General features: G+C 30.8%; 3 protein-coding genes across 17 annotated transcripts in view; 2 read left to right on the forward strand and 1 right to left on the reverse strand.

Annotated features, from left to right (window-relative positions):
* The window catches only part of LOC118047820 (uncharacterized), a 78,602-nt gene that overhangs the window by 30,745 nt on the left and 20,885 nt on the right, over window positions 1-26,972 (reverse strand). The window lies entirely within an intron of this gene.
* LOC118047813 (U-box domain-containing protein 4) lies at window positions 6,861-15,658 on the forward strand. Of its 14 annotated transcripts, XM_035057209.1 has the most exons (9): window positions 6,861-7,106; window positions 7,931-8,033; window positions 8,470-8,624; window positions 8,700-8,812; window positions 10,685-11,009; window positions 11,790-12,070; window positions 13,010-13,126; window positions 13,231-15,297; window positions 15,375-15,658. In XM_035057209.1, the coding sequence occupies exons 6-9, from the start codon at window positions 11,795-11,797 to the stop codon at window positions 15,432-15,434; spliced, it is 2,520 nt and encodes an 839-aa protein (XP_034913100.1). In that variant the 5' UTR covers window positions 6,861-7,106; window positions 7,931-8,033; window positions 8,470-8,624; window positions 8,700-8,812; window positions 10,685-11,009; window positions 11,790-11,794; the 3' UTR covers window positions 15,435-15,658. The 14 variants fall into 14 exon arrangements, with proteins under 14 accessions (XP_034913100.1, XP_034913090.1, XP_034913092.1 ...); XM_035057199.2 differs by lacking the exon at window positions 10,685-11,009 and having other exon boundaries at window positions 7,915-8,033; XM_035057201.2 differs by lacking the exon at window positions 10,685-11,009 and having other exon boundaries at window positions 7,915-8,033; window positions 8,475-8,624.
* Window positions 22,819-26,967, forward strand: LOC118047815 (uncharacterized). Of its 2 annotated transcripts, none has more exons than XM_073410544.1 (6): window positions 22,819-22,993; window positions 23,372-23,810; window positions 24,870-25,180; window positions 25,302-25,358; window positions 25,963-26,387; window positions 26,525-26,967. In XM_073410544.1, exons 2-6 carry the CDS (start codon window positions 23,419-23,421, stop codon window positions 26,765-26,767), a joined length of 1,428 nt encoding a protein of 475 aa, XP_073266645.1. In that variant the 5' UTR covers window positions 22,819-22,993; window positions 23,372-23,418; the 3' UTR covers window positions 26,768-26,967. The 2 variants fall into 2 exon arrangements, with proteins under 2 accessions (XP_073266645.1, XP_034913107.1); XM_035057216.2 differs by having other exon boundaries at window positions 23,401-23,810.

A 26,972-nucleotide genomic window follows, 5' to 3' on the forward strand; every position in this document is an offset into this window, starting at 1 on the left:
AATAATAAAAAGTGATTCGTGCATGTGGAGGAGGGTCGTCGTGTTCAAGTGGTGTTTGTGCCTTCCTACGGCGGCTAAAATTGCTCGACCTTCATGTCACTAGAACCACCGAATAGAGGTGCTTCCAATGAGGTGGTGTGAGTGTTGTAATTCACAACAGTTAAATTTTATCTTCTCTTTTTTTTTTCTCTCTCCCATGGCCTCTAGATTCATGCTAGTTAAACAAAAAATAAAAAGTATCCTCCTATTTTATTTTTATTTAAGTTAGTCCTTATTTTTTTTAATTAATCTTTGATTATTTTATATTTTTTTAATTTATTTTTATTTTCAATTTCATCTATTAAATTTTAATTTAATTTAGTTTCTATATCAGATTTGTTCCTTATTCCTTTAATTACTATTTTTCTCTTTTCAATTTAATCCCATAAAATTTAATTTAATTTAATTTTTATATTAGATTTTTGATGATAGTTTTTTTTTAATTGTTATTTTTTTATATCATTTTCTTAATTGGCTTTTATTTTTTAATTCCATTCCTCATCATTGTAAATGCATGATTTCAGGTCCATTAATTTACTCAATTTTACTGATCAAAAAGGAAATGATTCATTCATCAGATGGTATAATTTTTTGCTTGATTTTTATTTTTTATTTTCCCACAGAGTATAATTGCACGAGCTGCTGAACATCGCTTGCAGCTTCCTGATACATTGGGAGGTTATCGTTTACTTAACAGGAACATCAAGGCCCCATCAGTAGGTTGTTTTTTACTTTATTGAAATCAGCCCCAGTTCATTATGGTTTTTGTTTCTTTTCGTCGATATTTTTATTTATTAACTGGGTTTATTTCGTGCCTATTTGTTTCTGCGTTTCAAAAGCGTTTTAAAAAAAATTTAAAATTTTTTTTATTTTTTTATTAGCTTCAAAGTAATATATTTTTAGTGTTTTTAAATCATTTTGATGTGCTGATGTCAAAAATAATTTTTAAAAAATCAAAAAAATTATTGGCATGTATTTTGACACAAAAAACTATTTGAAAAGTAACTGCAACCACACTGCCAAACAAGCATTTCAACAGCAATCCTTGTATATACAATTACTTCATGATTACAGAAGATGAATATATAATCAGTTGAAGGTTATGGCTTTTTTCCTCATTAAAAAGTAAAATACAGAAGAAGAAGAAGAAGAAGAAAATAAGAAAAGTTGTGTCCTCTTCTCATTTGTAAACTACTTTCAATGTGGAAATTGCTAAACCACCTTATGGGGTCATTGCTTGCTTCTTTCCCCTCTAGTTGTTACTTTTTAGCTTTGAGGCCTTACTTGGCTTTGATATGGTTCATGCCTCGTGGTATTCTGTGAACAGTGTGATCTGATCACGTTACGCAGGAGATGGTGCATGGCAGCAACATTTTTTGCAGTGGTTCTAGCCATTGTTGTTGCTTGTAGTTTCGGATTATCAGCTCTTGGAATATGGTTTGTTTGGAGACACTGACAACATACATTAAACGCATACAAACAAGCTGATGCAGTGGTTTCGGAGCAAAGAACTATAGTCATTGTAGGCTTCTCGATGGTCAATATATGGTTTTTTTAATGGTGGTGTGTAAGATTTGGCTTCTTTTTTCTTTTTGACTCGGAGAAGCTGTAAATTCTGCTACCCGAGGGACCATGTTGGATTTTGTCCATTCACACAAATTGCCCTTTCAAATGCTTTATTGTGTTGTGCAGCACAGACAGTTGTGCAAAGAAAAGCAGCTGGGCGCCAATATTTTGTATTTTACCACAAGTGAATCACTCAGAACCTGTTCCATAATGCGAAGGAACTTTTTCCATGGTTGTTTTCTTTTATTTCCTCTAGTTTCTTAGTCCATGTTTGTTTCTTGAAAATTAGTTTTCATAAAATTATTTTCCAAACTTTCCTGTGTTTTTTTATCATTAGAAAAGTTGGTCAACGAAAAACACTTTTCGGTCAACGAAAAACATTTTCCAATCAATTTCAGTTAAAGAAAAAATTTAACTTGGTTTTTAAAAAATTATTTTCCTTTTAGCTATGTTTGTTTTCCGGAAAGTGGTTTCCAGGAAATCACTTTCCAAACTTTCTTGTGTTTGTTTGTCAGTAGAAAAATTGGTCAATGAAAAATATTTTCCAGTAAAAGAAAAATTTGGCTTGGTTTTCAGAAAAGTGTTTTCCTGAAAAGTTTGGGGGAAAACACTTTCTGAAAGTTGTGAAAAATTTAGAAATCTCATTATTTGTTGATTATATCAAATTTGATCCTCAAACTTTTGATTGCTATATATATATATATATATATATATATATATATATATATATATATATAGTTTTGAATATTTATTTTTCAATTTCATCTCTTAAAATTTTATTTTTATATTAACTTTGGTTTTTATTTTTATAATTGTTATTTGCTTTTTCCTTATCATATTTTTATTGAAATTTTTTATCTATCAAATTTGGTCCTCATTCTTTTGATTGTTACTTATTTTATTTGAAATAATTTATGAAATGTTGATTATTATTATTTTAATTTCTTTATCTTTCATTTTTTTTTAATTTTTTAGATTTGATCTCTATTATTTTGATTATTATTTATTTTATTTGAGATAATTTATGAAATTTTTTTTTTCCAATTTCATTCTCATTCAACTTTTTAATTTGTAAGATTTGTTCCCCATTATTTTAATAAACTTGAAAAAAATAAAAATATTAATAAGTTATTTTCTAGCTCATTTTTCATGATATAACCAAACACTGGAAAGTGTTTTCCAACTCATTTTTCATTACACTACCAAACATCAAAAAATACTTTTTCGGAATTCATTTTTTCGGAATTCACTTTCCAAAAAAAAAAACTATTTTCTAGCAAACAAATGAAGCTTAGTAAGCCTCTCTAGCTTTGAATTATTCACCCAAACTATTAAATAATCATCTCAATCTAATATTAAATTATTAGATAAAATCCTGAAATATAATTTATATTATTTTTTAATACATCACCTTAAATAAAAATTCTTTGAACTTAAAACTTGTACGAATTTACATTATTTTATGTTGATATTTATCTAATAATTAAAGATGGTGAGATTCAAATTTGTGATTATTTTGTCATTAAAGCTTTGATATCATGTTAAAGAATCATATCAATCCAATAACTTAAATTATTATATAAAATTTTTAAATATAATTTATATTATTAAATATAAACATGAAAGATTCAAGCTTGGAGCAGGGGCTAATTATTCCTCAACTTTGTGCTGAACGCGTTATGGACCGAGTGGGTCAAAACATAAATAGTTGGACCATGCAAAGATCAGAGCGACCAGGTCCTTTGGGAATTTAAATAGGAGGAACAAGAAGCATGCCTCAATTTGAAATTGATCGCTTCCCCCCTGTCAGATTCCGAGAAGCTTTTGCAAACTGTGAAGTTGACATTCCGAGGAGTTTCCCACTATCTTCCTGTGCTGCTATGAGCGCCACGTGTTGCTTCGCCAGGCAGGTTCTGGGAGGCATAAAGTCCAAAAAGGCCTTTCGGGTGTAAAATGCCTAGGAATCATGCACCGAGGAAAATTAATTACATTAGAAAAACTCTTTTCTAACTTTTAGAGGGCACGTCATGTGTCATGCCAACCTTCTGTGGGCAATTGGTCAGGTTAGGTATATTTTTTATTTAAAAATATATTAAATTAATATTTTAAGTTCGATACCATAATTACAAGGCAAAAGGAAAAGGAAAAGTAATGGATGATTCATAGATTACTTCTCATGCGATTTGACCCTGTGAGTTTGTGTGCACATAAGGAGAATAATCAATAAAATAAAGTTTTCCAACGAATTCTGTGTAACGGTCGGCTGCTAGCAAATTTCATAACTAATTTATTTTTTATTATTACTAATATAGTTGTCTGAATTTAGGATTTCAACTAATTTTATAAATTTTAAATTTAACGAACCATATAAATTTTTAATAATTTTAAAATTTATAAAACTCAAATGGATAATTTTTAAAAAATAAATTTAAAATCTAATCACTTGAGCTATATCATTTTTAAATTATATTTCTTGTAATTAATTAAAGGTAGGGGCTCCCAATTCAAGTCAATCCTAATAAACAAATTCCTACATTAAGAAAAATATAGAGAGAGAGAAAAAGAGAGATATGTAATGAATACCATAATCCTCCTTTTCCATAATATTATTTTTTTATCATATTAAAAAAAAGAACTTATAAAAAAAAAAAAAACGAATGAATTTCTTATATTTACATAAGATCATGAGTTGAAATATTTAAATTTAGAAAATATTCTTTATTTTTATAATGATGATTAATTCAATTAATCATAATTATGATAACATGACTACCTCCTCTAACCCTTTTAACCTCGTTTTTAAACCTCACGCAAGGGAAGGCATCAATGCTTTAGAGCCCACAGCACAGAACAACAACAACGCAGATGTTTGTTTTTTTTTTTTTTTTTTAAATATATTTTTTATTTATAAATATATTAAAATAATATTTTTTTTATTTTTAAATTTTTTTAATATTACTCATTAAAATAATCTAAAAATAAAAAAAAATATTAATTTGATGCAAATAAAAAAATAAAATAAAATTTAACTTTTTTTTAAAATTACTTTTAAAATACAAAAATAAATAAAGCCTAAAAGACATGAGCATAAACAAAAATAATATATAGTAATAGCCAAAAGAAACTAAAATACATAGCGTTTAACTATGCACCATGGGGCCTCTTATCAAATTTATTATGATTTGTAATTGTGTTATTTTTTTTACTAGTCATTAATTTTATTTTTTAATTACATCCTTTAATAAAATATTTTGGGTTTTTTGTCAATTAATTGTCTCTTATCTTCGCGTGTTCTATGGATTTGAATGGTTTTTTTTCCTGATTTTTAGACTTGATTGGAGTCAAATAAAATGAGGTGTGGTTTTAACTTGTAATGAAAAGATATAATTAAAAGATAAAAGAGTTTATTGTAAAACAAGAGAAAATCATGTGGCCACTATCGAACTCATGCAGAAAAACCCTTTCCAGAGCTGGTTTATTTTGTGATTTAAAAGTACTTTTAACAAAAATATTTTATTTTTATTTTAAATTAAAATTTTTAATGATTTTATATCATTTTAAGATACTAATATAAAAAATAAATAAAAATATTATTTTAATATATTTCTAAACAGAAAACATTTTAAAAAGCAAACGCTATCGTAATACCAAATAGTCCATTTATTTTCCTTTTTTTTTCTTTCACATTACCTTTAGTATTTGAGGTTTTAGTTTTGGTTTAAATATTCATTTTGTTTATTTTTCAATCTCTAGGTTTTAAATATGAAAAAAAAAATTATTAATTACCCATATTTTAATAACTAAAAAAATAAATATCGATATCAATGAGTTAAAGAGAACTTTTATTTAAATGTTTTAAATTTTTATATTTCTAGAAAAAGTAGATTAAGGCTTGAAATTGTTTTTTTGAAATCACATTATTTTTTATTTTTAATTGATTAAATATTAATTTAAGATCTAAAATAAGTTTATTGAGGTATTTATAATGTTTTATTAGTTTTTTTTTAATTAAAAAAAAAGTTGAAATGCATTTCTTAGCTATTTAAGATCTAAACCCGACATTTCAAGCACCTTTAGTGGTTGGGAAGTCAATTAGTAAACGACATGTGTCGTCGATATGTTTTATGTTTTAACTAATTGAATATATGATGATAGAAATAAATAAATAAGAGATCTTGGTGAACGAGCTTGGGAAATTTTATTCAATCAGTTTCTTGAGAATGTTTTTTTTATTGTCGTTCAATTAAATACTAATTTGATTTTAAAAAATAAAATTATTAAATAATTGATTTGATGATTTAGATTGTTGGTTTAGTGTGTTAATTTACTTAACCCAAATTAATTTAAGACATTATCAATTCAATAATAATAATAAAAAATAATAAAATGATAATAATTTTATTTTTAAAATTAAACTAGATTTTAAATAAGTTGACCGAGTTGTGTTTGGATTTTTTTAATTAATCAAGTCCTATAAAGTCAACTTGGACTATCATTAATTTAAAATTTGTGGCCAGGAAAGAAGTCACAACATGGGATCTCTTTGGGTAGGGGCCGATATAAATAATAATGCCGAAAGTTCTTCGAAACAATGCGCAAATAGTGTATTATTCCAATATTTTTAATACATTTACATAAAAAATATAAAACAATTATTTTTTGTTTAATGCCAAAATATAAACTTGATATTGTCTTAAAAAATATTCTATCGATAAAGAAGGATACTTTTTTTATTTTGATTTCATATCATCTAAAGTTTTTTTTTTAATTATTAAGTTTTTTATTTTGATTTATCATCATCTAAAGTTTTTTTTCTAAAAACATTATTACACAAAATTGTTTTTTATAACAAATTGAAGGAATAGGTATTTATTTTGATAATTTTTTATTTTTATTTAAAAAAAGAGGGATTATACTAACATATTATTTTATCTTAATAAAATATAAATTATTATTTTTGTTAAAAAAAATTAACATCTATTCAAATAAGAAAAAAATAAAATATTAACTTATATCCCTGGTTTTCGCAATTTAGTTTTTAACTATTATTAACAATCTTTTTTAAGATTTATTGTAGCATGAAATCATCAATTTATTTTTATTAAAAATATACATTTAATTTTCATTTTATAATTAAAATATTTCTTGCTGTTAAAAAAATTAACAGCACCGGTGTATTTTTTTTTTTTTTTAATTCTTTTTATTGTGTTAGCAGTTAAAATTTTAATACGAACCCGCGGCGGGTAAGTTGACCAGTAAAGACTAAACAGAAAACAACAAGAACAAAACCCCTGCATAGCATTGCAGAGGGCGAGCAAGCGGAAGAAAGATCCGTAGTTGATTTTTCCTTTTCTTTTTCCATAAGACAGTGAATTCTAAAATAAAATAAAACAAAACAAAACACAAAAAAACCTCTCTCTATCTATGATGGTGGTGATGAGAGTATTAGAAATATAATTGGGAGTTTCATTCTCGTCTTCCGGCTTGCATTCAACAGGCAGGTAAAGATATTCTCCTTTTATTTGATGATCTATCTTAGGGTTTTCTTTTTATATTTTATTCTTTAACACAATCCAGCTGCTGCTGTTGCTCAATTCGTCAAATGTTTGTTTTTTTAGGGTTTCCAATTTAGACTATCAAGGCCTAACCTTCCTCCATCTCTGGTCTCTGTTTTTAGAGTTTTGACTATTTTGATCCACTGCCTTTTTTTCTTTCTTTTTAAGCTCAAACGATTAATTCTGCGCTTCTATGCCATCTTCACTTTGTATTAATTTGAAACGCTTTTAGGATGCCAAAGCTTTTAGTTAAAAAAAATAAAAAAATAAAATTAGCAACTCAGATTCGGGAAAGTTTTTGTCAGTGTTATAATTGAGGACTGAATGGACGGGGAGCGTTAGCAAAGCTTCAATCTGGGCTTAAAGTTATGCTTGTGGAAGCTTGAAATGCAGGAGGTGTGTTTTATTTATTGGAAAAGGCGGGTTTTAGCTGTTATTGTCTTCGAATGGTTAAGTTAGAAAGTGGGGTTGAATTGAGTATTACCTATGTTATTCGATTTTAAGTGTACTAAAAGCTTTTGATATTTTGAAGCATTCTAATCAAATCGGGTCTAACTTCCCCATTTGGTTGATTGATGGGTGCAAGCTAGGCTTCTTATGCTACCTTGATATTATGAATTCTAGTGATTTGAATTTCATTTCTTTTCTCCCATAAAATTCCCATGCATTATGTTTTTTGTTCCTTCCTTGGGCTCATATGTCTCAGTAATTTCAACCTATGAACATTTGGTTTCTTTTTGGGTTTTGAAAACAGCATGTTTAAATTTCAGTTGAGATTGGGGTTGTGCGAATCAATACAGATCCTATTTGAGGGGAAGAGGAGTGAATGCAAGTAATTACTTGGGAAACCTTTCAGATTGATAAAATTTTAAAGTAAGTGAGAAATTTCCTTTTTCATGATAGGTGACAAAATATATTAACTGTCATGCATGTTTGAAGCCATGTGAAAGTTCTTATCCTTAATATCATCAATAAACACTGTATCCTCAGAAAGGATCCATCTAGAAAAGGGTGATTGTGGTAGACACGAGCTTAAAACTGGCAATGAAAGGGCAAAAAAAACATGTCTTTATTCGCGCGTGTTATCATTGATGAAACAGATCAGTTGAATTCCTGGAAACTTTGTGTGAAAGAGTTCTAAGCAAGAAAATATGATATTTGAAAGAGACAAAAAGGAAATGACCAAATTATGGTCCTGCTGAATTGTGATCTTGTGAAGTAACCTAGAAAGTCCTTCATTTTGATAATTTTGTATAAAATGGTTGCTCTCAAGTCTCTAACTAGCAGTTGGATTATATCATTGCCCTAGACCAGTGGTCCTTGCTGAATTTGAGTGCAGGAATCAATTTATACCGTTCATGTTCCACTCACAAAAATATTGGCATTTATTACTTGCTGTAAGGATGAAGACATGGTCACCTTGGCTAGGAAGCCATGATTATTGAGAGTTTTTTTTCCTTCCCTGTACGTGTTCAATTTCTTCTCCAAACTTTAAATATCAGAATTTTTTCAGACCATGACTTTATTTGGTTTTTACAGGGGTTTCCTAGTTGAGAGCACAATTTTGAAGAATTTCATAAGTTTATCATGGATGTCAAAATAATGAAATATTATTTGAGTAGTTGAAGTGACAAACTTGTGGGGAAAAAAAGGTACAGTTGCTTATTGTTTCATTTCTGTGTTTATCTTTTTCTGTGAATAGGATTAATAAGGGAGAACTGCGTTGGAAGCCTAGGACTTCTTAATTTTGTTATCTGTGCTTGAATCCGTCAATTTTTAACAATTAAATGTGATTTTATCAATGTAATCTTAAATGCAATGTCTGTTAACTCCTAGCTGATATGGCAATTAATTGCTTATGCCATGATTGGTATGGCATGCGGATAGGCTAACTGTAGAGACACATAATCACTTTCACATTCATAGGGACTGAGACTAAGATATAAAATCAAAACTAAAATGATTCTTGCACGTCTGTGCAAATCCTGAAACCTGAAAATTTCCACCTTTCTTCAATGCCTCTACCATCCTGGCAAGGGTTCCAATGGAAGAACCATGGCTCTTGATAAACATCCATAGCCCCCTTTCTTATCCTCTGACTTTTCTTTTATTTCCTTTCCATGGTACAAGTCCATCAACTCTCATATTCATCCTTGATCTCAGTCCCATGACAAACCATCCTCCTTTGGAACCATGGCAATTGTTTTTAACACTGAGTGCCACCATAGTCCTATCTTTGACTATCTTCAAGAAACTTTAGGGAAACACTGCAATCTAAATCAAATTTACTCACACCACATACCAGAGCCTCTGAACTGGAAGCAATGAAGCAAAGATAATCAAACTTTCTGTTGATCATAAGGGCCAGGATCATTTTTTAATTGCAGGGTTACAATTAGATTTTTGTGATTGTTTTTATCTTATTTGGAATTGGTTTAGTACAGTTAATTGCTACGATGTTAATCTCAGGATCAACATTTGGTTGGTTCTTAGAAATTGTAGTTGACAATGCCATGAGATACACTTTGCCAGTATGTTTGACAGGTGTATAGTTTCTTTAGAAACTTCAGTTGGAGGTTGGAATTTAAAATCAGGTTGGGTTTTAGGCTTTTAATTGGGACATGGACAGATGGTGATACTTGGGTTGTGATTGGGAAGCATTCTGGAGCATTTAGAATGAGAGATATGCAATTCCAGTTCTTTTTTTTATTTTTATTTTTTGAGATCAGATGACAGATGATGCCGTGCCATTAGCTGACTTTGTGTTTTAAAACATTTAGCTTATTTGCATGCCAGATCAGTGATGACATTGATAATTTTGCAGTCAGGTCAACTTGGAATTACAAGACATCCCATTTAGGAAATACATTGATACAAAATTGGTAATTGTGACATTCAATTGTTACAAAATAAAGTATTAGGACTCAAGTAGAAAAGCTCGAAAAGCTGTAGGACTTATAATGCTGTCATCCTACAATGATAAACATCAGTAAGTTTGTCTCCATCTTGTGTTTTACTCCCAGAAGCACCTCAATGGAAGTGGCAAGAGAAGTGTTGAGTATTAAAGATTTGATGGAGACAATGCTCTTGATATTGTTAACTAATGTACAAGGAATCATGTAAACATACCTTTGTCAATTGGCTGAATGCTTCATTAAGCAATGGTTCTGTCAAGTTTTGTGTTGGCATCAATTCTCTCTTTGTTGGGATTGAAATGGCTTGTTGCATAATTACTTCATAAATTGAATACCATTTGTTCAGCAATAGCTTTTATAACCCTTGCTTTGTGTCACTCTATTTGCATTGTCATTGTTTATCTTGGTTAGTTTGGTATGATATTTTCCTTTTATTCTTTGATACAATCTCTGTATTGCTTATTGACATTCATTAGCTGTAGACTTGCAGTAGGGAGTCACTCTCCAATCCGACATCTTTTCTTTCATTTTCATGATCGAGTAAACTACCTCAAAATATTTAGAAACTAAGAAAGAGTTTCCTAATAGCCAGTTGATTTATGATGACAGGTGGATACTGCTTTCTTCATTACAACCACTTGAGTGATAACCTGCTTCAAAGATTGTGGCAGATTTTTTTCTCTTGCTCTGTTCGTGGGTTTTTTGGATGAGTTTCCTTGTTTACCGTATCTAGCTATGACTTTGCTAGACCTCAGAGTGCAAAGACCTTGCATGGGGTTTATAAGATTTAGATCCTTTGCTCCAACTTAGAGAATTTTGTTAGCCATCTATACTTTGTTTGAATTCATTGCATCTTCAGATGTTTGGATTGACTTCCTAATGTAATGATTCTTGATCTGTGATCACATGCTGAGAATGAATCATTAGTTAACAGGTAACTATGAGAATCCATGCTTTTTTATGGTGAATTGAGTTACACCTCCCTGGACTTCAGTCTTTTGCTTTGTCCCTATAAAACATAATGCTTGAACATGAAAGGTTAACCTTTCAGGCACTTCCCCCATTTTGTGAGACATTGAATGGTGCACTTCATCCATTGTGTCTCGCTTCATCTTTTTCTAAAGAGCTTTTATTGTTGCCTTCCTACATTAGAACTCCAAAATTTCTCTTAACAAACAAGTACCAATACAATGAGGTGTCATTTTCTAAACAACCACTATGGCACCTTTACCCCTTCACCTTTCCAGCACAACTTATCTAATACCATGCATGTTGTAGCCTGCTCTATGTTTGGAAGAGACAGTGCCTGACATCTCTACTCCTTACCTCCATGTCTTGTCATAGCCTGGAGCATGAAGTATAGAAGTTCATGGAGTTATGTTCTAGGAATTTAACTGTTTCTATTGTTGGAGAGATCAACTTTGAATGCCCAGAACATTTGAGGGTGGAAAATATCACGATGACTTATAGTTTTATCCATCACCATATTTCTTCCCTGATCATGTAGTGTCAGTAGGCAAGTGTGTCCCAAGTTTAAATGACTGATACATAATGAATATACAGCAACTATTGATAATCTTTTCAACCTTTGCATATGTAGCACAATCTGTGCTTTTTGTTAGTTCTGATTGAACTCTATGTTTAGCTCTAAAGAGTCTCCACTGTAATGATTTGCTAGTTTAGTGATGGTTCGTTCCTTTTTCCGGTAATGCAGGTGTGATGGAGATATCATTGTTAGAAGTGCTTCTCAAAATCATCTCTACCTTCTTACATTTATCAAAGGATGATAACATCAGTTCTGATCCAGTTCAGAAGTACTACCAGAAGGCAGAAGGGATACTCAAGTTGTTGAAGCCAGTATTTGATGCCATTGTTGATTCTGAAGTAGCTTCTGATGAAGTGCTTAATAAGGATTTTCTAGAATTAGGTCGATCTGTTGATGAATTGAGGGAGATATTTGAGAGCTGGCAACCATTGTCAAGCAAAGTTTATTCTGTAAGTTTTCAACTATATTTTTGAGATTATAGATGGCATGTTTGTTCAACTCATGGATTTTCAGGGTGGTATCAAAGCTTGCCTTGGTTTAGCTTCTTCATGATTAGTTCCTGTTTGACCTTTTTCATATGCTGTTAGCTTATGTAATAATATTGAATCCCTTTCTTTATATTTCTATTACCAACTTGCCGTTAGTCATTGTGACAAAAGGTGGGAATGTGGGACGGATGTTTGAGTTGAAGAATAGCGAAGGTGGAGGGTAGTCACGTTGATAAGAATTTTTGCTTTCGTTGTTGAAAACAAGATGCTAGGTTGTTGATTTAACAATGACAGATGCAGTGCTGGTGGTGCCAGTCTAGTTCATCTGTTCACTGCATTTATTTCATTTCCTGTGATGGTAATTTCATTTATATATAAGATTTTTTTCTCTGGAACTGAAATGCAATAACTGCAAATGCTGGTAAATAAATGTGCTGGGGCCCAGGTTGGAGAAAGCTTAAATTTGCAAATAGTGGGAGCCAGCAGTGCCTTGGAACAGGCTTCACTTTATTTTTAGATCTCTATACCTGTGAAATTCCTGGAAGCATCTATCTGTGGAACTTGATTAGTTGAAGCTTGGGAATTGTTGCCATTGCTGTCATTATCCTCATCTTCATTCTTGCTGTCATTTCTTCATTCTTTGTTTCTTGAAGTTGAATGCAGGCATTTAATTTATGATATTCATTCATAGAACAATAATGAAAGTTGAAATCTTGAATTATATGCCTTCATTTAGTTTTCAGTATGAACTGTTATCTTCTTTATGTTTGTCATTACTTGTGCATAATGTATAGAGTTACTTACTGAAAATAGGAACAAAAAGATAATGCCAAATGTTCTACCCTTTTAAAATGGTCAGGTTTGTTTTGGCTATAAGCTTCTCTTGTACATGGTGTCTAGGTTCTGCAAATTGAATCATTAACATTGAAGATTCGTAATCTGGGCCTGGATAGTTTTCAGTTATTGAAGTCTTCCCATCAACAACTCCCAGATGAATTAAGTTCATCTTCTCTTGAGGTATTTGTCCACAAAATCTTGTTTTAAGCTTGTAGCTATAATGTTTATAGAAGTAGCATACACCTCAGTAAGCTATGAACTAACAATTGAATGTCTGATTGCAGAACTGCATACAGAAAATTAAGCATTCTGTATATGAGCAAACATCATCCATCATTAAAAAAGCTATAAGTGACCAAGAGGAGGGTGTTGGACCCAGCTCAGAGATCCTGGTGAAAATTGCAGACAGCCTGTGCTTAAGGTCCAATCAGGAGGTTTTGATTGAAGCAGTGGCCCTAGAGAAGATTAAGGAGAATGCTGAGCAAGCTGAGAAAACTGCAGAAGCTGAGTTTGTTGATCAAATGATTGCCCTTGTGACCCGCATACATGAACGCCTTGTTCTGATAAAGCAGTCACAGACATCTAGCCCAGTCCCAATACCTGCTGATTTTTGTTGTCCTCTCTCTCTTGAGTTGATGACGGATCCAGTAATTTTGGCATCAGGGCAAACTTATGAGCGGGTATTCATTAAAATCTGGATTGAACTAGGTCTCACTGTGTGTCCCAAGACACGACAGACTCTGGCTCACACTAATCTCATACCTAATTACAATGTAAAGGCATTGATTGCAAATTGGTGTGAGTCAAACAATGTGAAGCTTCCTGATCCCATAAAGTCCACGAGCTTCAATCAGCCCTCACCACTTGTGCATGTAGAGTCTATTGCATCCAGGGATTCACATGTTCTTCCTCATCTGAGGGAAAACCAACCATTGTCTCCTGAGTCAAATCGGTCTGCTGGTTCACCTGGTAGGAGCATGATCTCTTCCAGTGGAATCCATAGAGAGGGAAGTTCTCCACTGCATCCCCGTTCTACTTCTGAGGGCTCCTTGTCAGGTGCAGTTGGAAATGGCCAGGGTTTGGATATTGCAAGAATATCATTAATGAGTTCTGAAGAAAGGTCAGGTAACTCAGAAGAGAGGTATTTGAATTCAGTTTGCCACCAGTCTGCATCACCATCTAGAAATGAAGTTTCAACTGCTGTTAGAGCTGATGGTCTACTATCTCAGAACCACAACAGAAGTGCATCAGCCTCTAGTGCACTTGCTCATGCAGCTTTTCCTCAAGGAGCATCAGGAGATGCCAATGAATCAACAGAGTTCTCAAACCATTTTACTTCCTACAGCAGTGATACTTCTGGGGAGGTGAAGCCAGAGCCACAGGCATCTTCTACCTTGAACACCCCGCACAGAGAACCTGAGTTCCCATCCTTTTTGGTTGATTCACGGTCTCGAAGCCAAACTGCTTGGCGCCGGCCTTCTGATAGGCATGTGCCAAGGATAGTTTCTTCTCCAGCTATTGAACCAAAAGCTGATCTTGCTGGCATTGAAATGGAAGTTCGGAAGCTGGTTGAGGACTTGAGGAGCACTTCAATTGATATTCAAAGAGACTCAACAGCTAATCTAAGGCTACTTGCTAAGCACAATATGGATAATCGGATTGTTATAGCAAATTGTGGGGCCATTAGCTTGTTGGTTAATTTGCTCTGCTCAACAGACAAAAAAATCCAGGAAAATGCTGTCACAGCACTTCTTAACCTATCAATAAATGATAATAACAAAACAGCAATTGCAAATGCAGATGCTATTAAGCCCCTGATTCATGTCCTTGAAACAGGAAGCCCCGAGGCTAAAGAGAATTCGGCTGCCACTCTCTTTAGCCTCTCTGTGATTGAGGATAACAAGGTCAGAATTGGAAGGTCTGGGGCAATTGGACCACTGGTTGATTTACTGGGTAATGGGACTCCAAGGGGTAAGAAGGATGCAGCCACAGCTTTGTTTAATTTGTCAATATTTCATGAAAACAAGACCCGAATTGTAGAAGCTGGTGCTGTTAAACATCTTGTGGACTTGATGGACCCGGCAGCTGGGATGGTTGATAAGGCAGTTGCTGTTTTGGCAAATCTTGCAACAATTCCTGAGGGAAGGAATGCCATTGGTCAGGAGAGTGGGATCCCTGTTCTGGTTGAGGTCGTTGAGCTGGGTTCTACAAGAGGGAAGGAAAATGCAGCCGCTGCTCTCTTGCAGCTTTGCACGAATAGTAGTAGGTTTTGCCACATGGTGCTCCAAGAAGGTGCTGTCCCGCCATTAGTGGCACTGTCTCAATCTGGCACTCCAAGGGCTAAGGAAAAGGTACAAAGTTGAAGATGTTTTTCTACATTCATCTCTTTTCTGGAAGATTATGATAACGAGTTTTTGGTTGCTTGCAGGCGCAGTCCCTTCTTAGCCACTTCAGAACCCAACGGCATGGTAATGTTGGAAGGGCTTGACATGAGACGGACAACCCGTCAATGCGATCCAAGGTTTTGATTCAAGTTCTATACATAATGTGTACATTTGATGTTGCAAATAATGCATATGAAGGTTTTGCGGTTTGGATTTTTTAAATGATTTGTAGAGAATTGATTTATGGGAGGGCATGATTCAGGCCTCTCGTGAGAAACTTTTTACATGTGAATGTGGAAAGAAAATATACCTGTGAATTGTCTTTGCAGAGAGCCCGAGCAATGCGATGATGGATGGTGATCCTTGTTATTTCCATAGTTATCAACCCTGATTTGAAGTTGACCCAGTCAATGAGCCGGATCCCGAGTTTTACGGGTCAACTCGAATCAATCCAGAAAAATTAAAAAATATATTTAAAGTTTTAATATTTCATATGAAAAAAAAAATCCATGTGAATATAGGCTATTCATGTTATAAATAATGAAGTTAAAAATAATATTTTAAAATGGTTTTTATTCCACATTGAAAAGATATTATGTTATTTTTTTAGGTTGAAGTATTTAAACTGTGAGCATAAAGTATATTTACCAAAAGGTTTTAAATCTCACATTGAAAAAATAACTTTTTTATTGTGATTATAGAGTATATAAAATTAAAGGGTTTCAAATTCCATACTAAAAAGATATTATGTTATCCTTTTAACTTGAAGTATTTAAACCAAAAGATTTTTTTATCCCACATTAAAAAACATAATTTTTTTCTTGGGAAACATAGAGCATATATACAAAAAGACTTCAAATCCTATATTGAAAAAATAACTTTTTTTTAGAAATATAAAGTATATATTCTAAAGGGTTTCAAATCCTATATTAAAAAAACATAATTTTTTTTTCTTGTGAACATATAACATATATACGAAAGGGCTTCAAAGTTCAAATTTCAAATTGAAAAAAATAACTTTTTTTCTTGAAAACATAGAGTATATATATTAAAAGGCTTCAAATCTCACATTGAAAAGAAACTATGTTATCTTTTTAAGTTAAAGTATTTAAACTAAAAAGATTTTTTTATCTCACATTGAAAAAACATAACTTTTTTTCTTGTGAACATAAAATATATATACGAAAGGGTTTTAAATCCCACATTGAAAAAATAACTTTTTTTCTTGGGAACACAGAGTATATATATTAAAGTGTTTCAAATCTCACATTGAAAAAGCATAGCTTTTTTCTTGTAAACATATAGTATATATATGAAAGGGCTTCAAATCCCACATTGAAAAAATAACTTTTTTTTTCTTGGAAACATATAATATATATATTAAAGGGCTTCAAATTCTACGTTGAAAAAATAAAATATTTTTTAATATTTATATAGCGAACTTTAAAAAGTGTTAATAACCAACTAAAAAAAAATATAAAAAAAGAGGTATAGGAGAAAAACCACATTTGGAAAAACAAAAAGGGGTCTCGTTTGTGTTCGCCCGAGTCATGGGTTGACCTGCCGGGTTGATCGGGTTTTGCAGGTTATTGCACCGGCCAGTCTTTTAACGAACCCGAACCGGTCCATCCACCAGGTTGACTTACCGAGCCGGTCCGAGTTTAATAATTGTGGGGAACATATAGTATATATACTAAAGGGTTTCAAATTTCACATTGAAAAAATAAAATATTTTTTTAATATTTATATAGTGAATTTTAAAAAGTGTTAACAACCAACTAAAAAAATATAAAAAATAAGAGTATAGGAGAAAAACCACATTTGAAAAAAAAAAGGTCTCATCCATGTTCACCCAGGTCATGGGTTGACCTGCCGGGTTGATCGGGTTTTGCGGGTTATTGCATCAGCTAGTCTTTTAACAAACCCGGATCGGTCCATCCATTGGGTTGACTTGTCGAGCCGGTCCGGGTTTAATAATTGTGGGGAACATATAATATATATATTAAAAGGTTTCAAATTTCATATTGAAAAAATAAAATATATTTTTAATATTTATATAGTGAATTTTAAAAAGTATTAATAACCAACTAAAAAAATATAAAAAAAATAGGGGTATAGAAGAAAAAACACATTAAAAAAAAAGTCTCGTTCGGGTTTATCCAAGTCATGAATCGACCCATCAGGTCCATCAAATTTTGCCAGGTTATTATACTAGCTGGCCTTTTAATAAACCCAAACCAGTTCAACTATCAAATTTTAGATTAACCCATCAGACCATACAAGTTTAATAACTGTGGTTATTTTAGTGATGTCATGCTAAATTCATGCCTGCTGTCTATGCAAGTTATGTTTTATGTAATTGTTGTCGAAGTACCAAATTGTTTTGCATAAAAAATTCTTCCCATATAAATGGGCCCCCCTTTCCACAATTTTCTATCTAGATTTTAGAACACACAATATTTGACAGTGAATTTTCCAAGTATTTAGAAGTGACATTATTGCAGTTCAAATTGCCAATTGCCATGAGGTTAAGGAGTCCAATGAAGCTAGATGTGCTTCGCTTGTCTTTTATCCGCATGAAGGTTGAGTCCTCAATTAATAGAATCAAGATCATGTACATTTTTGTTTAGGGTTTCCTCATATCCCCGCGATGCTGCTTATGGTCAAGTTGAAGTTTTTCTTGTGAAATTAGGATGAAATAGTCTTTTTACAAATTTATTTATCATTCTAAATTTGTTCATGGGTAACTGTCTTTTCATAAATTTTTTACTAGTTAACTTACTTGGTTATCTCAAAAGCAAAAAATAATAAAAAACAATAATAATTAATTTTGATCTAGGGTTTTTTTTTTTTTTTGAAATTTACTACCCATGCAACCAAAAATTCTTAGGTTTGGTTTTATGGACATGTTAGTTATTTCAAATTGATGTTTGCTTTGCAATATTCATTTGGTTATAGGGTATATATATATATATATATATATATATATATATATAAAGGTTGTTGTTGTATTTGTGAAATGTGTCAATAAATAAGTCACTCTGTTATCATAGAGCAGCATGTGTGGTGGCTTAGAAAAAAAGAAAGAGGCTTTCTTAGTGTTTTTTGATTCATCACTGCAAGGTTTACTAGAATTCTTTTTGTTATGGTGATGATTGACCTTTTTTTATGCCTTCTTCTATTTCTCTTTTATCTCTGGTTTTCATGCCTAGTCAACATTTCATATCAATCTTTTAATTTGTTTTTTCTAAAGATTTGATCTATGCTTTTTTAATTACTTTTTTTTTATTTGAATTAATTCATTGAATTGAAAAAAAAATCTATCAATTTTGATTTTAATTTAGAATTTAGATTTGATCTTTATTTTATTGATTGCTATTTATTTTATTTAGGATAGTTTTATAGATTGATTTTTTTTATGATTTCATCATCTTTCATTATATTTATATATAAGATTCAATCCTTATTTTTTCAGTACTATTTTTTATCTTGGCAAGTTTTTTTAATTGATATATTTTTTTAATTTTATCCTTCAACATTAAATTGAGCTTCTTGATTAGAGTTTAGGATTTAACGGGTTATGATTTTATGAGATTAACATAGGTTTAAGATATTTGTATGGGTTTATTTATTTATTTATTTATTTAAACTCATGTTTTTTTATTTCATCCTTTAACATTTGATTCAATTAGATATTGAGCTCCATAATTATTTTTTTTTTGCTTTATATAGGGTTTCACTAATTTTAAAAATTACTTAGGTTATCTTAAATATTTTTATTTTTATTTTTCTTACTCGGGTAATCTTGACTATTTTTATTTTTCTTTCTTTATTATATTTGGCTTCTTTTTAAAGAGTATTTTTTTAAAATTAAATTAAATTAATTTCTCAATATTGTTTTAAAAATATATTGTTTAGTATGTCACCTTTTCCATTTTTTAAAAGTTAGGTAAAAAATATCCAACTCGTGGCATAGCATGAGACAAAAAATTATTAATTATTTTAAATTTATGTTTTTTGTATTTTATACCTCAATATTTGATTTGTTTGGGGATTGAGCTCTATTTTATTTTTCTTTTATATGGATTTTTTTTACTAATTTTAAAAATAACTTAGGTTATCTCAAGTTTTTTTATTTATTATTTTTTATTTATTAAATTATTAAATATGTCATTACATATATCACCAACTTGATACTTTAAATTTTTAACTTACTAACCTCTTTATATTTGTTTTTCAATTCAACCATTTTTTTTTACTATTTTCTTTTGTTTTATTTTTTTTCAGTTTTATTCTTATATTTTGTTTAACAACTGCTAAAATTATTTTTGAATTTTCCGATTAAATCATGTAAAAACAATTTTTACATAGTTTAATTTTAAACTTGAATTAAATAAAGAGTCGGGTATAAATGATTTTTTTTGTTAATTTAAGAAAAAAAATATCTAAAGTTATATTGATTTTATGATTAAAAAATATAAAAGTAATAAATATGATACATTTTAATCTAAAATCATTTTTTAATTTTAATTACTTATATTTTGTAATATCCATAATTGACAACTCTTGAAAAAGTTTGAGAGAAAGTAAAACACGACAAAACATTGGATCTCATGTACTTATATTATAAAATTAAGATGCCTTCTCCTACCAGCACTATTATTATATTTTCCGTTAAAATATTTGTGAGTTATTTTTTTTTAAAAAAAATCATTTCTCAATAAAATTTTTATATATAAAAATGCATAAATCATATAATGTGAACAAAATTTTTAATCATGTCCCAATCAACTTTTAAGATGATGTTGTTCGCATTATAGTTATTATTAATCATTTCATTTCAAAGATAATTATATGTGAGGTTTATTAAAGAAATAAAAAATAACATAGGGCAAAATAACCAATAAAATCGATTTACAAGGAATTGTTATGGCTAAACACATTCATATAAAACAAAACTCTTTATCAATTAAACTAATTATATAATCATAAATCATTTATTTCACCAAGTTTCAATCTTTGATTGTTCATAAATTTCTCCTTAAAAATATTTATCCAACTCAATTTATAAATCTTAACTTCTTTAATACAATCCTTCAACATTTGTACATATATTTAAATTCATAATATATTAGTAAAAAAATCAAAAGAGATTTAATAATTTATTTAATCCAATTCTAATCATTATCAACACACCCATCATATGATAAATACACACAAAATTTCAACATTCCATAATTCTTCTCTTTTTACTTATTTTTGGCCGGCTATTTTAAAAAATTTCTCCATCTCTATAATTTTATTTTTCTTCAATAACACCATCTAAACCCCCCACCACCATCATTTATTATAAAAAAACACATCAACTTTACACAATTTCAACAATTACATAAACCCTAGTTTCCTCATAATTTATGAATTTCTATGCTCTACTACAAAAACATAATTAAACATAAAATTCTTGAATAAAAACAACTTACCTAGATATTTTAAACCCAAATCAAGTGTCACATCATTAACTAGTTTATTATTCATCTTCTTTCTCCTTAGATTCTTCACTGTCTCTCCCTAAAACCTCATTTTAAATTCCTAACTCTTTTGCTCTCTCTTATTTTCTTTGTTTCTTTGAGAATTTTTTGTTAGATTCACTCATTCACTTCGTACTTCCATGTTTTTTCCCTTAAATTTTCTTTCCTCACTGAAACTTTCTCTTCCTCTCATTTTTTCTTTCTTTCTTTCTTTTGTCCTAGCAGACCCATTAGTTATAAAGAGAGTAAGAACTTAATTTTTTCCATTTTCCACTTATTTATGAAATTATCATTAGTAAGTCTACATGATATATTTTTTTTTTATTATGCTTGACTACCTCCACTCTTATACAGCCATACCAAATTCTGACTACTCTAAAATTTGAATCCAAAGTAGAAAAATATATCAAGAGTTTACTCATAAATTTTAGCTTGATTTAACATTAGATCAAGAATTATGCTTGATATCGTAAAACTAGTTAGTATATGATTTTACGCAAATATCCAAATTTTCTTGTTTAATCCTTACATAAATCGTATCAATTATTTCTCTAAACTTCCAAGGCTATTTCATCTTTTAAACAATATAATTATTTTATATTTTATATTTTCTTATTAGGTTTATTACCGTTTCACGGTAATATTATCAATTGTTTTTCTTTTAACCAATATTTGTACCATCACTCTTGCCCTTTCTTTATGCTATATTTTCTTATAGCTTACCATTTATTATCACTCTAATGTCACCACTCTAATGTCTTCGAATCATTCCTTCATTTTTCTTGTTTTTTTACCCATAAAAACTCATTACTGATTTTGTTGACAGAATGAATTTTAAGCTAGAAATTCAAAATTTTGATTTTTAACCTTAACAATGCTTCTTTATTTATCTATAGAGGTTATCCCATCCATTATGCATGACACTTATTATCATCATTATTATTTATCCATTCCTTTTCTTCTTGGGTTTTCATTACTCGTTGAACTTTTATTATTTTCAGTCCTATATTTACATTGGGATTACATCTTTTGTTTGTTGTTTCCTTAGATTTTGGATAAAACTTAATATAAAAAAATTAATTAAAGTCAAATTTAAAATATTATTCACTAAAATATTATTTAATTTTTCCATAGTTTTCAAATAAAATCATATCTTTTCCTAAAAATATTATCAATCATTTTTCTTAATTATTATAAATGAATCTAATATGCAATTTTTTTAAAATATGATAAAAAATATTTAATAATTCTTTTCATTTTTTTATTATAATTTGTACATAATTTGTTTGCTTAATTAGTTTTTTCTTCAATTGCATATAAAATATCAAGAAATGAATTTAATTTTTTTTTTATTTAAATTTAATTTTTATATCATGATAAGGCTTTTTTATTAAAAAAAATGCTCTGTTTTAAAAATAATGGTTACATTGAAAAAAAAAAAAGAAGAAGAAATGCATGAATAAAGAAATGAAATTTATACTGAAGAGATACATTCTTACTTACTTGTTTAAAATTATTGATTTTTTTTTATAAAAAACTATTTTAACTTCCTATCCTTTTTATTAAAAAAAAGCTACTAATAAAAAAATGTTTTAGTTAAATATAAAAAAAAAATGCATGAATAAGAAAGAACTATTATTTCCTTCAAAATTCGTCTAGAAAATTTTTAAAATAAAATTTTATTAATCAATGTATATGTATTTTCTTAACACATGTCACATTATTTAAGAAAATTAAACAAAAAATATAAAAACAATAACAAAACATGCAATGAAAAAAAATAGAATTCATAAAAAAAAGCTTTATATAAAGACGGCCAAAACGTGCTATTAACCCGTACTTGTCTGTATTTTGTATCATATTCTTACGATTTTTTTCTTCTTAAATACAATATAAATCTAAGTGGAGCCCACTTGTATGATTCTCGTATAAGCTGTAACATTTATACGAGGTCTTCCTGTGCTTCCTTATTTTCTCTCAGCTGCAGGTCACCTTTTGGTCTCTTCCAATTATAAAAATATTAAAAAAAATAAAAAAATACTTCTCCCTTTCTCACTTACTCACCGCCTGATCAAACCTACGCCAGCGGCAAATCTTTACTCGCCATAATCTGAGCCCCAAAAGCCCTTTCTCAGGTAACTAATTGCCTGATTTATTCTCTAATCTAATTGTTAGGGTTTAGGGTTTTATTCAATTCCAATTCTAGGTTCAATAGCTTCAGTTTTCACTATTTTTTTCTTTCTTGGTATTATCTGTATTAGATATGTAAAATTTTGTGTAATTTCAGTGAATTCCCATAATTTCAGTGAATCCCCATAGTGAAGTCCCTGTTTGGTTGCTAAAGTTGCGTTCTTTTCATTCTTATTTTATTATATTTTTATTTTCTTAGATATTATTGTTATTATTAGAATCTGTTTCTGTTAATTTGGAAATCGAAAATCATAAAAAAAATGATTTTTGTTCTCAAGGATATTTTACATGTTTTGAATAACGGGGTGACGATAATTGAACAGCTGAATAAGAGATTATTACTCTGTTGCAGCCATTGAGTTAAATCAACATGGGTCCTGACTTGGAGATAAAAAGCAAACAGATTGTTGCCGTGGAAGTTTCAGATAGTAAAGAGAATATAACTGTGCGGCAAGATCCTGAAGATAATAAGGTCTTGCAATGTGCAAGTAATTGTCAGGACAAAAGCTTTCATGATGATCAAGATAAGGCAGCTGGTGGAAGTGCGGACGTGGAGGTTAATATAATTGACTGTACCAATGGCAGTGACAATAAGCAAATTGTAGCTAGATATGAGGATTCGACTGAGAGCATGAGTTCTTTTGGGGACTTGGAATCCGAGACTAAGAGTGTTTCTTCTGATACTGAAGTTGAGTCACAGTTATTTGTTGGAGGGGGATCGATCTCTATATTTGATGGATATGGTGGAGCATTTCAAATGAGGTATTTGTTAGTTTGATTGATTTATTTTGTGCACGCATAATTTAGTGCTCAACTGTACGTTCAGCAACATAGTAAATCATTTAATCTAATACTACCTCTTAGGTATTGCATCATGAAATAATAATTATGGACTATCATCAATTATGGACTTTCCTTTCTCAGTGAAATTACATAGTTGAAATTTAGTAGGGGGGAAACTTGTGCAAATCTCCATGGTTGTCACCATTGTTGTCATGGATTAGCTTTGCCATCTGTTATGTTAACCTGTATTTTGCAGTATGAATGGCCTTAAAACATAAATTTGGGTTAGGATTGTGAAAAATAAGAATAAAAATTAAGATCCACGTAGCAACCCCTCCAGTGTATGGATTTTATTATCTTGTTTGCTGAAAGGCAGGTAATAGGCCTCTCTTTGACATTGCAGTTGAAATCATAGTAATAGTAACTTACAGCTGTGTTTTCCTAAACTCGCATCTACAGTTTCATAGGAGCACCAATGTTATTATTACATTGCTGATACCTGACCTCTCATTCTTTGAAAGGTTGTTGAAGGGTTGTAAGGCTTGCCCTCTGTTAAAGTAAAAATTTCTGTTCTCATTTCCAATTTACTCCTGATGAATAAGCAAGGGCGAACATATCCATAATCAAATCATTGTATGGCCTAAATCCTTGCTATAAATTTTTATTTTTTTTATCTTGCTTCTCTATTAAAGTAAAGATTTATGTTCTCATTTCCAATGTATTCCTGATGTATGAGCATTGACAGACGTATCCATAATCAAATCATTGTATGGCCTAAATCCTTGCTGTAACAATTTTTATCTTGCTTCAATGAGACTGATGAGGTTCCTTCATTTTAGTATATATTTACTAGCTGCATTTGTCAAAGCCAAGTCCTCCTGAGTCTTGCATGTTTTCCTTTTTGTTTAGTATATGTAAGACAAGAAAAAAATCTTACGATGTTTTCCTCAATTTTACTATGTTCATATGTTGTTTGCTTGATTTAGCTTTCAAATATTGTTTCCCATGCAACCTTGGTGGCTATTTTCAATTTTCCAGGAGGAAAAGATTGACAGATCAGTGGAGGAGATTTATACGTCCTCTTATGTGGAGATGTAAGTGGGTAGAATTGCAAATTAAGGAATTTCAGTCCCAAGCGCTTAAGTATGACAGAGAAATTGCAGAACATGAACAGAGAAAACTATTTGACCATGAAACATTTATGGCAGAAGGTTTTCCTGTGAAAACACTGCCCTTTTCTACTTGTATGGAAAGAAAAAAAGCAATGAAGAGAAAGAAAAGAAAGAGATTTGAAGAGACTGCGGATGTAGCATCATATATGCGACAACACAACCTCTTCTCATATTATGGTATTAAAGTTGCCAATCCTTGCCTTCTGTGTTGTTTATACTCCTATTCTTACAGATATTTTGCTGTAAATGTAAAACAATAAGCCTCAACTTCCTTTTCTTTTGATTCTGTATTGAGCAGAAAATAGGAAGTCTGCTATTGATGGTGCTTCTATCGATGATGGTTACCTTAACCCTGGTAAGGAGAAATATTATTGACTATTACTTTTTGGAGAATGAATGATTTCCTCGCCAAGATCTATGAAATCCGTGCATACTCCTATAGATATTTTATGTGGAACTTCCCAATTGCTTGCCTTACCATATAAGCTTTAGAATATGGGCTAAAATAAAAACATTGTAGTATGCCTAACTGACTTTATTTGCTTCTATATTTTGAGCTTTTTGATCAGTGAAGTACTCTTATTCTAATCTCTTTAGAGGGGGGCATGTCAGGACTTGTGTGTGTATCAAAGATGTCTTGTTTGAAAGTAGCCCCATGCATGCTGTCTGTCAATAGTTTTGGTTGTTGATTTGATGCTTCTCTCCTCTGCATCATTTCATTTGTTTTTTCTTAAGAGAATGTCAAAGTACTTATCTAATTCCATGTTGACTAGGAACATTGCAATTATTCAGGTTAATGAGAGCAGTAATTTGAAATGTTATAGGTGATTCATCTGCACTCACTCACTAATATGTTCAAGACGTGATTGTTCAAAAACATAAGACTATTATATGTTTCCTGATTATTGTTGTGGTTGAAAATTCTGCAAGGTTATTGGGTTCTTAATGTTCTTTTATAGGTGGTGATTTTTCAGCTAAGACAATTAATGGCAATGATGAGTTTGGATTTCAAGATGGATTGGCGTCTCTTCAGTCTAGTGATAACATCAGTGAACATATTCTTAGACAAATAGAGGTGCTAAAATCGCAAGTACATAAGTTGAAGGCCCGGGTAGACAAAGTTGCTAGTGAAAATCCTGTGAAATTCTCTTCTGTCAATGCATTGAGCTTACTTGCACCGTCTGATGCTTTGACCAGTTCTGATTGCAATCCAGCTTCAGTTGCCAAAAGGGGAGATAGTATGCCTTCTAGATTGCCACATACTGTATCTAACATGGGAAATGTTATGCCTGAAACTGCAGTTTCAAGTCATAGAGAGGCCACCTCTCAATCTGATATGATTGGTAGTACAGGCCTCCCGCATGTTGGGGCTTCATGTGGAAATGTATGTGTTTCTTCCACGATTTATAATTTACCTCATTTTCCCTCATCATTGCTTGAAACTACAGTTTTAAGTCATGGAGAGGCCACTTGCTATCAATTGTTAAGTCTTATGAAGCTGTTTATTTGTCATATCTTCAGGCTGAGAAAGGAATTCTGATACATAATGCTGCAGTGAAAGAGGAGAAAGGAAACTCGAAAAAATCCAATGGTGGTGTAACAGAGAAGCCTTGGGGAGTGATGGAAAAGCAAACAATCCAAGCTTCAGAACCTGAGCTGCCAGAAGAGATGCTAGTGACTCGTGTGCGTTTTGGTGGGAAATCACTTCCTAAATCCAGGCTCAATGTTTCCAATAACAAGAGAAAGCGGGGGAGGAGAAAATAAGGCTTCCCAAAAGAAAAGTTGGCACCTACTGTGATTAGAATTGTACATGCTGCTTATTCTGACGTGTCTTCTCTCTATTCTCCCCTTTATACTGCAAAATCAAGTACATAGTTCTTATTCTGTAAATCTCGCACCATCTACTGCCACTTTGTGCACTATTTCTAAGCTTGAATTCTATTGTTTTGTTGTGATTCGTTATACTTCC

Source organism: Populus alba, chromosome 7 (genome assembly GCF_005239225.2).
Source record: "Populus alba chromosome 7, ASM523922v2, whole genome shotgun sequence".
NCBI lineage: Eukaryota > Viridiplantae > Streptophyta > Magnoliopsida > Malpighiales > Salicaceae > Populus > Populus alba.